This window comes from Crocodylus porosus, unplaced genomic scaffold (assembly GCF_001723895.1).
Source record: "Crocodylus porosus isolate Cpor-Errol unplaced genomic scaffold, CroPor_comp1, whole genome shotgun sequence".
Taxonomy (NCBI): Eukaryota; Metazoa; Chordata; order Crocodylia; family Crocodylidae; genus Crocodylus; species Crocodylus porosus.
Genome location: NW_017728886.1, coordinates 250,134,237 through 250,145,401, shown reverse-complemented (window position 1 = coordinate 250,145,401; position 11,165 = coordinate 250,134,237). Strand labels below are relative to the sequence as shown.

The 11,165-nt window shown below is 41.9% G+C and overlaps 1 protein-coding gene across 1 annotated transcript in view; it reads right to left on the bottom strand.

Annotated features, from left to right (window-relative positions):
• Positions 1–11,165, bottom strand: part of MTBP (MDM2 binding protein) — a 60,184-nt gene that overhangs the window by 5,220 nt on the left and 43,799 nt on the right. The window contains exons 17-20 of the mRNA XM_019552367.1: positions 9,883–9,978; positions 3,891–4,157; positions 2,285–2,534; positions 1,025–1,138 (exon numbers count right to left, since the gene is read on the bottom strand). Of these exons, the coding sequence (XP_019407912.1) occupies positions 1,025–1,138; positions 2,285–2,534; positions 3,891–4,157; positions 9,883–9,978 (727 nt within the window). The remainder of the gene's footprint in view (positions 1–1,024; positions 1,139–2,284; positions 2,535–3,890; positions 4,158–9,882; positions 9,979–11,165) is intronic.

Sequence of the window (11,165 nt, the reverse complement as noted above, 5' to 3'; positions counted from 1 at the left end):
AGGGGGTCAGACTAGATGATCTGCTCAGGTCCCTTCCAACCCTAGAAACTATGAAACTTCAGCCCATTCTGCATCTTCTTCTTGATTACTTTTTTGGTTATATCTCATCCTGACTCCTCAGTGTCTACTAATGCACCCACGCAGCATTAATTTGATGGAAGGTACTTTACTATGCCAGGTTCCTTTTACCAGTCTGTAGGAGGATGCACAACTTGCATCACTTCTTATGACAAGTGGACCAAAGGCGGATCTGTTCTTTTGGATAAGGAACAGGAATCGTAAGACCAAGCTTTGCAAACCTTTCTTGTATAGAAGAGAAACAGCAGATGTTCATGGCTAGTTGATAGCTCCAGTAGGTGGCGAAGTAATACATTTAAATAAATACCTCACATAACAAACTCTCTGTTTTAGCGAAGTAAAGGATTAAAAATTATGCAAAACAAATATTGGCAATGTTGTTACAGTGACGCAAACCTACACTCTGTTTGCCAAAAAATCCTTTCCCAGTAACTTATTTGCCTGAAAAAACGCACACTGAACATGTGCAGTTAGCATTAAGCTCTTATTTTAGACAAATCACTAATAACCAGTCCCCGTCAGAATGAAAATGTGTAAAAGTCCACACTACTTACACTCTTCCAGCTTACGCTTTTTGATGGCTAATGTGGTAATTCCCTAGTCACTGGGAAATACTGATACTACCAAGTCTGGACCTCCTAGAACCTGCAGTTATATGCAGGATTGAAGGACTCTTATATATTTTAATGTGTGGCCCCCATTTAACAGCAGTATGAGTCTATGGCAGAAAAACCAGCTTTAATCTTGGGATTCCACATACTTTGCTTTGGAAAAGGGCTGACTACTCTCATTTTTACCAAATATTTTTCAACAATGAAAATACAAAAGAAGCTAAAATATATTAAAGGGTATGTTAATACTTGAGCATGACATTCTTTTCCTGGATGTGGGTTTGGTGGAGTAACTACACACACATACATATGAGAGAACAAAAGGAAACACATACCTTTAAGTAGAACTTGGATATCTCAAACAATCGCTGGCTGCAGGGTGCAAAGCATTCGTGGTCCTCTGCAATGCCGTGTTTCTGAAGTGTTTTAGCAACCACTTCCTTCAGCATCTTGGAAACAATAGGCACACTTGGAAATCAGGACCAAGAATAAAACCAAACATAACTTCTTCCTCTCTTGCTCCAAAGATTAATTTTAGGGAGAGACAAGTGAATTGTACAAGAGACCAGGAGTTTTGGTAACCCTGAAGTCCAAGTTTTGGTTCTACCACTAATTCATTAGATAGTTTTAAACAATCTATTTCCATCTCCTTCACCTGATAAATGCAGAAAATACCCTCTCTTATCTACCTCACAGGAGTGTTGAAGATAACTTAATATAAGTGCTCTGCAGAGAGAATGCTTTAAAACACACTGCTGAGCAATTGTTACCAGTACATACTGTATCACTTCATACATAATTAAAATTGTTTATCCCAAGTATAATTTGTGCAACATCCTTCTCAAATCCTCATCAACTGGGAAGTATCACATGATGATGTACAAATAGGAGTTGGTAAGGAATTTTCTCATCAAAATAATTTACTGAAGGAAAATGTCCTTTCTGTAAAATCCAAATTTCTGTGGGGAAAAATCTAAACAGCAAGTCCTTTGCTTCCTGACTAGAAAGTTCTTGTGAATCTGTCTGTCATTAAAAAATTGTATTTCAATCCTTCTGAAATGGAATTTGGGAGACAATCCCTCCCTTTCCACAAAGCACTGGCATTTTTTACTTTTAAGTCAACATCGGATGAAAACATTTCCCCTTTTTATTGTAACAGATGTGAAGTCCTGTAACTATTATTATGGTTACCAGAAATATGCAAGGTAAGGCATTAAGTAGAGTTTAAGTTAGGATTATAGTCCAGGAGATATGAGTGGTAAGAATTTTTTGGTGATATCTTTTATCAGACTAACCATCATTAATGCCAGGCATGAATTTTTCTCTGGTGTCTTTAGTTTTACTCATCAGTTTTCTATATTTCCAAGCCTCTAATTTATATTGATTGGTATCCATTTTCCTTTTTTCTGCTTTTATACATCATACCTTTGTATTTAGCTTAGATAATATATAGTACTTTTCCTGCTGTCCTGCATGACTTACAATCATAATTTTCCGTGATTTCATCAGGCTTCGCCTGATTAGGGCAATATAAAAAGAAATAGACACAAAAAGTGAGGTAGTCTTATTTCATTTTTATAGAACAAAATCTTTACCCGTGTATGTTTCTGAGATCTTGATTCCTTCACTGGCTTTGAAGTTTCCGACTCTTGCGTACTTCTCTGACTTGTCGAGCCAGCCTTCATGGATACTTTTTTAGGTTGATTACTAGGTTGCTTAACAGGCACAGAAGTTAGAGATCTTGATCTTTCTGAGGATTGTCTTGTGGCAGCAATGGAATGGTGACTCCCACTACTTCCACTTGCCTGAGACAGGACAGAATCTGTGCTTTCGGATTTTGTTAGTCTGATGAGAAAAGAATGAAAAAAGATTTTAAATGATTATGATCTTTGGGGTTTCGCCTCTACTACTTAAAATATTGCAAAAACATAGACTACTCCTCAAACAGAGGCTGAAAATGGTGTGAGGCACTCAACTGTTATCTATATTTCCTCCCTACTGATGGAAGAACACTTTTTTCTTACCTATCAATTTGTTCACTGGTGTGGTTAACGCACAGTAGTTTTTTTTCAATCTGTGCTATCACAAACGCTACAGAAAAAAAATCAGCTGGGAACAAATCATGCTAGTTGTAAAAACACAGGAAAGATGCATACAGAAGTGGGAGGTGGTCAGAAAGACTGCAGAAATTTCTTCCCCCAGCCCTCCATGTCCCCACAACTTTCTTTTAAGGATTAAAGAATGTGGCTATTTCCCCTTCTTATCCAGTAAATATGAAAAATATAGGCATGCCCAGTCACTACACCTAGTTCTTTACTCTCCAGTTCCAGTTCAAGACAAAGTAGTATCAAGTAGAGTGCTTTAAACCACTCTGTGTCCTTTACCTTTAGAGAAAAAACAGCCCAAATAGTTGAGTTGCTGGTTATTGGAAGGAAAAAGTTGAGTAACATTTTATGCAGTTATGAAGATTGATCTCTGGCAGTAAGAGTAGTTCTCACTCCTAAACAGCCTGATCCTGGGAAGTACAACTCCAAAGTCTGGTAGCTCAGTGAGACAAATATATAAAATATGATATGAATCATGCTTCAAGAATTTACTTGCAATTACATATTCCAACGAGTAAACAAACAGTTGGGCAGAAAGACTAGGTAAGTATCACAGTAATAAGGTGACAGTTGCTTGGTGGTGGAATCTGTTCATTTTAATGGTTTGATGATAAGGGAATAATTCCAATCTGGGCAAGTGCAGAATTCTGAAGAAGTGGGAGTTAGGATTAGAAGGAGTGCTGAGGACTTGGCAAGCAGAATTGCTACAGGTTGTCTTCACTTTGGTGGTAAATTCTTGGGCCATAGTCTGTGCTGTTTTACATATCTACAGTGCCCAGTAATCTAAACCCCGAATCATTCCTGCCCTACAAATAATAATTACAAAGCCTGCAAAAGGTATTTTAAGACACTCAGTACCTTGCAAGATGCAACTTTTCTTTTCTTATATGAGCGTCTCGGCTCTGTGGTTTTGATTAAAGCTATCAACGCTAGATCACACTTCAGAAAAAATGAACTTGTACAAAAGGATTACACTAGAACATTTCTGTAGCAGCTCCTTTAAAAACATTACATGATTAAAAGGGAGATGCATTTATACAAAATGTATTAGGATATTTCATGCTAACATTTTTGTTATTATTAGTTAGTGCGTTACCTTTTGTTGGGATAAAAGCAATCCAAGTCTTTTGATCTGCGTTTTAGCCTTGATGTTTCTGTTCTGAATTCACTTTGTAAAGCTTCCCCATCAGGCACGCTACCAGGCTCTGATAATACTGCAGGAGATGGAAGAGGGCTTAAGACGCATGGTACAGGACAGCACTCTTTTGTGCAGGTGGTCTGTGTTTCATAACGAATAAGACGAGTTTGAAGTTCAGCATATCCCACATCTCTCTCTAAAGCTTTCCTGTTATCAAGACAGTATCTAAAATTGAAACAAATGGGAACATAAAGGTAGTGACTAATATAACAGAGTTAGAAATCTTCCCAATTAGAAAAAAGTAGAAAAACAATGGCTAATTTTCAACTATGGAATGGTCTCCAATGCCTCTCATTTTCTGCATTCTCCAATGCCCTTGAAAACTACATTAAATGACCTAATAAGCCCCATTACATCTGATGAGTTCAGCTACATTCAAGTGCCATATAAACTGAAATTTGGTTATATATTACATATAGATCAAAACTCACAGGTGTCTTTATCAGATAAAATTTCCCTAGAAGCCAAGGGAAATGTTGCTTGAATAATAATGCAGGATTTGGCATTATAGAAGTTTAGTTTTTCCTTTGATCTCAAATAAGGAAATTAGCAAAGGAACTCTTTTCTGTTATAAATCAGGCACTTAGTAAATACTTTCAAGTTATTAATCCTCTTGTTTTAGATTTTATTGAAGGCTTCTAATAAGCCGTCCATGTTTCCAATCTTGGTGATGAGGTCTGTATAAAAGTCTGATTATATAAGCTAAGTACAAGGATCTGGACACAAAACAGTTTATAGTTTCATGGTGCTTAGGGTCAGAAGGGACCTCCACAGATCATCAGGTCCGACCCCCTTGCTCAGGGCAGGAATAAGTGCAGGGTCAGAACACCCCAGCCAAATATCTATGTTCAGCCTCCTCTTGAAGACCCCTAAGGTAGGAGAGAGCACCACCTCCCTTGGGAGCCCATTCCAGAGCCTGGCAGCCCTAACCGTGAAGTAATGTCTTCTGATGTCCAGCCTGAAACTTCTCTCTAACAATTTGTGGCCGTTATTCCTAGTAACCCCAGGTGGTGCCCAGGAGAACACAGCCTCCACCCGGTTCTCAGTGGTCCCCCCCGGTAAGTTTGTAAATGGCCACCTGGTCCCCTCTCAGCCTTCTCTTGTGGAGGCTGAATAGGTTCAGGCCCTTTAGCCTCTCTTTGTAGGGCCTGCCCCACTGCCCCTTGACCATGGGAGTGGCCCTCCTCTGGACCCTCTCCACATCCCTCTAGAAGTGTGGCGCCCAGAACTGGACACAGTACTGACCAATGCTGCATAGAGGGGAAGGATCACCTCCTTGGGCCTGCTTGTGATGCATTTGTAGGTGTGGTTAGCCTTCCTGACCACTTCCTCACATTGGCAGCTCATGTTCTTTCTGGAGTCAACAACGACTCCAACATCCCTTTCTGCCACTGTGTTGACAAGAAGGGTGTTCCCCAGCCTATAGGTGTGTTGCTGGTTCCTTCTCCCCAGATGCAGCACCTTGCACTTGTCTGCATTGAATCCTATTCTCATCCGCCCACCTCTATAACCTGTCTAGATCTAACTGGATTCTGTCCCTCCCCTCCAGTGTGCCCGCTTCACCCCACATCTTGGTGTCGTCAGCAAATTTGGACAGCGTGCATTCCACACCCATATCCAGATTGCTGATAAAGATGTTGAACAGTACAGGCCCTAGGACTGAGCTCTGGGGGACTCCATTGCCCACATCCCTCCAGGTCGAAAATGATCCGTCCACCACCACTCTCTGGGTGCGACCATCTAGCCAATTTGCCACCCATCTGACTGAGTAGGCATTAGCGCCTCAGTCACCAAGTTTTTTTTAAGAGAATGTGGTGGGAAACAGTGTCAAAGACCTTCTTAAATTCCAGGAAGACTACATCTACCTTGATGCCCTTGTCCAGGGACTTTGTGACCTGACCATAAAAAGTAACCAGGTTAGTCAGGCAGGATCTGCCCTCAATGAACCTATGTTGGTTGCCCCTGAACATTACCTCCCCTGCCGGGCCCTTGCAGATATGCTCCTTGATAATTTTCTCAAAGGTCTTCCCAAGGACCAAAGTGAGGCTAACTGGCTTACTCTTCTTTTCTCCCTTTCTTGTAAATGAAGCACACTGGTCCTTTTCCAATCCTCTGGTACCTGGCCAGAGCCCCACGAGCACTTATAAACGCATGCCAGGGGCCCTGCTATGACCCCCGCCAATTCTCTAAGCACCCTCAGGTGAAGAGCATCTGGACCTACTGATTTAAATATGTCCAGTCCCTCCAGCAAGTCCCTAACTAGGTCATCCCTGACCCTAGGCATGGCAGTGCCTCCCCTGAGTCTGTCCATAATCCTAGTGGGGAAAATGTCCTGGTCCCTATTCAGCAATATGGAGGCAAAGAATTCTTTAAAAAAGGTCAGCTGGATTAAAAAGAAGGAACAGACAAGTCATGCAGCCCTGTGCTGGTATAACTTACCCAGGTCTGATGTAGATCAGGGATAAGACTATGTTGTAAATATCAGTAGTTTTCAACCTTTTTCATTTGCAGACTCCTAAAAAATTTTGAACAGAGGTACAGACCTCTTTGAACTGTAAGTGTGGGTATTCACATACTTTTGATTGATCATAGTCATCCTTCACAGACACCTCAAACAGTCTGAGGACCGCCTGGGATTTCACAAGTTGAAAACCACTGCTATATATGTTGTTCTCAATTTATCCTAAGGTAGCCATTTTCTCAAAGATAATATGCTATTACTTGTTTCCTCTACCACCTATGCTGTGGACAGACATTACGCATAGTATAGAGTTCCACATGATGCAAAAATACCTCAATACAGAAACTCTTTTGGGTAGGGGTGCACTGATAAAGATTTTTTGGGCTGATACCAATGTCCAATTATTGACCAACCATATTGGCCGATACCGATTCAATTACTGATATTCAGCCTGGCAGCTTGGAAAGCAACGTTCGACTAGCAAGTCTGTTGGGGCCAAGGGGCATGGGGGAGGAAGATGGAGGTCCCTGCAGTGAGGGACAGAGTGGGGCTGGGGCTGGGGCAGGAGCTGTCTAGCTGGAGTGGGGCAGAGCATGGGACGGAGATGCTGCTTGTCCGGGTTGCATGGGGGGGAGGGAGGGCACACACCACAAAGGGAGGCATGGGGGGCATGTGTCCCCCCAGATCTGTGTGTGGGGGTGATACAGGCTGTCATTGCAGGCAGGGGCCAGGGCTGCTCCAGCCACTTCCCAGCAGCACAGCTCCCCTCCCAGCATCACCACCACCTGTCTCACCCCAAGTGCAGCCACTGGGAAGAGACTGAAGTACCCCAGGCCCCACATGCACAATGGGCATCCCACCCTCACCCTGTACACACATGGGGGGACACATGCCCCCCATGTCTCCCCCAAGGGAGAGCAGAGTGCAGGAGCTATCCACCCCTTCATGCCCCCCTGTGCCCGCCAGATGAACTGCAGCATTGTCCTGTGCCCCACCCTGCCCCAACTAGGTAGCACCTGTCCCTGCCCCAGCCCCTCCCTCACTGCAGGGGCTCAATCTTTCAGTGAAGGGGGTCACTAAAAGAAATAGAAGGCATTCTCTCTGGTCTCTATCCCTGTATAGACATGACCTGTGCTCTGATCTCTGGTGACATACTGCACTGCTCCTAAATTCTCAGGCCAGCACTACCCATTTTCTATGAAAAAAGATTCAGTAAGAAAAAATTAAGTAGGAAGTGAGCTTTTCTTAAGAGAGATCATTTAATCAGCTTTAGTAATGAGCTCACCACAAGAAAAATTAAGTAAAAAATCTGGTAAGACAAAATTCTCTTAACTTCCAAATTTCAAGGTATTTATTTATATTCTCGATAATAAGCTCTTTGTCTCTTACAAAGATGAAAATGTTTCATTTTAAGCAAGCTGTCATTTCCCTCAGTCTGTTTTTATTGCAATTGCTTTCTTTTTGCAACTCTAGATCCATGTATTTACCATTGGTTCATTATTCCAGAAATTTTGTTTAATCCTAACTACTACCCTTCAATTCTGTGGCCTAAATCTTACAGCCAAAGTTTTCCTCCTGGACACAAATACGAAGAAACATGGAAGTAACTGATTATTACTGGGTGCATCTACATGTGCAATTAATGTGCCTGAATTTTCTGTGCAGAAAATTGAGGAGCATGAAACTGCACCTTGGCATGCATCTGAACGTGTGCATGTTGGGAGGAAGTTTGCTCCCAATGAGAGCAGTTCAGTCCAGGTCTGCTTCTGACTCCCCCACTCTATGAAACCTGGGACTTAGCCAGGCAGCAGCTGTGGCCCTGTGCTGCCTGGGTTGACCAGGAGCAATCTGCTTCCAGTCAGAGTCTACACATGTGCTTTGGTGCATTAATTAATATGCCTTTTTTCTAGTACAGATTTCCCTCACTTTATGTGGGTTCTGTATGTGTGAATTCACTCTTACAAGATGACCAAAAATTTGTTATATGTGAGGTAAATTCACTCTTATAAGATCAGTGTGGTGGAAGCCCGTAGTCAGATGCTTCGTGTGGTGCATTGTGGGACTGACACGCAGCAACATATAGTCTCCTGTGTGGATCTATGCTCCTCATTCATCTGCAACGTATTTCTGTGCCATCCCCGTTATGATAGTGCCCTGTGCTTGGTTATGTGTACTGTCTGCTTTTGTCGAGTACCAAAATTGTCTCGTAAAAGTGGTAGAAATGTGTCTGGTGGTCAGTATAGTCGAGGTCCTCAAACATATCCCTATTTGTTATATTGTAAAGTAGGTTCCCTTTATGTGAATCTGAGTTATATGCCGTTTTCCAGAAATGAATGTACAGCATAAAGTGAGGGAAACCTGTACTTGTATTGGTACTAGCAAACAGCGCATTAGACTAATTTAACACACAGTTATTGCTGCACACGTGTAGACGGTGATGCTTTACTATGCATTAGTCTAATGTGCAGTAAAGTGTCTCATGTAGATACACTCACGGTACATTACACAAAGAACAGCATCCAGAAACCTAAACCCACCAGATTTAACTTACCTGGACAACAAATCTTCTTGAAGTTATGTTGGATCCACTAAAGAAACTGATTTATGTTATATTTAAATTATTTTATCATTTACTGGACATCTGCCACAGACTCAACCCTTCTAAATCGCTGAAGTTAATGGCTAAAATCCCATTAGCATCAAGAGCCTAATAATGGGCTTTTAGCAGCCTGAAAACACAGCTTGTTTTTTTTAGCAGGAGACAGTAATTTGCTATGAGACATTCTCCTTCCCTCAAACAATGCATAAACTCATTTTCTATTTACTGCTTGGCATGCAGTAGTCTTGGCCCAATACCCTAGCTATAGAAATATTTGTTGATTCACCTAGCCCCTAACACACTATGTAATCTGAAATATATTATTAGGAGTAACTTCCATTATCAGCCAGGTATTATTACTTCCAGCAACCTCACACTGCTTTTGATCTTATCTTTAAGATATGTAGTAAGCATCAATATTAATAAATGACCTAGGAGCACCTGATAAATAACTGATGTTGTCAATCATGGCCTACACGATAAACTTCTGCTGATTCTTTTATTTGATGGGAGGACTGATTTAGATGCATCAAGGAGCGTGAAATTGTAGCCTGTCACATTCTCAGAACCAGCCCAAGAAGGATATTGCTGTTGATGCCAGTTTCAAATCATGAGGTTAAAGTAAAAGGAAATACAAGGAAATTTGGAAAAATGTAAAGAAACAAAAAGTTGCGTTTGAATGAAACTATTACTCAGTCACATACATTCCTAGAACTACTTGTCCATAAACAGCATTTAGGGTGAATGACTAGGAAGCCACCCATAATGCAAGTCTATGCTGATTAGTAGTGTTAAAGAAACAATCATATCAAAGAGTCCAGGGAACTTACTCCAGTCCATGATAATGGCATCCTGCTGCTTTTTCAAAAGGCAGGCCTCTCAGCTTCCGTGGAGAGAGCTCTGGCGTCAGAAGAAAAGCATTGTCACTAGGAAAGAAAAATATATATTTTAACAACAGCATTTGTGATGGATTAGCTTTCCAGTGATCAGAACAAATTGTTCAATAAGGAACATGGTTCTTGGATTATGTGGCTTCAGTAAGAGGTAAACACATAATTCAATTAAGGTCCAATTTAAGCAAAGCTAAATCACATGCAACTACCAACAATGTAGTATCAGAGAAGCCTCAAGAGACCTCAGCTGACTTAGGAGTTGTTCTGTGTGGCACTATAAATCAGGGGTCAGCAATTATTTTGGCTGAGGGGACAGTTTCCATGAGCTGTTGAGGGCTGCACACAAAAATTATTTCAGAAGATATCATTTTAAAAAATTATAGATAAAAAACCAAATCATATACTAAAAATCAAACATATACATATTTACACTGGGGATGTATGAAGCTTCAGTCGCTGATTCAATTCAGCCGAGTTGGCCCAGTTCGGTGGCCGAATCTCTATATCAAATCAGAAGATCCTTTAATCTCTCTGAATTGAATCGGAACCCTCCGAATCAATTCAGAGAGATTCAATGATTCAGATATGGACACTGCTTTAAATGTTTTTTCTACAAGCTGTAGTCAGGTGGCTCCACTCCCAGCTCCTAACCAGCTTCCACCCCTCCACTTACATGGAGCAGTAAGCAGCCACCTTCAGGCAGGCAAGTGGATGAAAGGGGGCCAGAAGCTAGAGATTGGAGCCCCACACGCTGGGGCAGGAGCCACCCAGGTGCAGCCTCCCCTCTGTCTGGCTGGCCATCTCTCCTTTCAGAAAGTACAGCAACACACTGCTCCTGCCCTCACTCTCCCCCATCGTCTACACATTCTTTGAAAAGTACATGACAATTAAGAACTATTTCCAAGTAAGGCATGGGTTAAAAGAAGACTTACTGATAGCCAAAAGAACTTTGGCAGAGAAACAGACTAAAGAAATGCTCTGGGCTGGCCTGTGAGCCTAGTCCAGACCACCATGGTATAGCCATGCCACAATCATAGAAGTCGGGTCGGAAGGGACCTTATAGATCTTCAAGTCTGACCCCCTGCCAGGGCAGGAGAAAAAAACTGGGTTCAAATGATCCCAGCTAGGTAGGCATCAAGCCTCCTCTTAAAGACCCCCAGGATAGGAGCCAGCACCACTTCCCTTGGAAGTTGGTTCCAGATCCTAGCCGCCCTAACTGT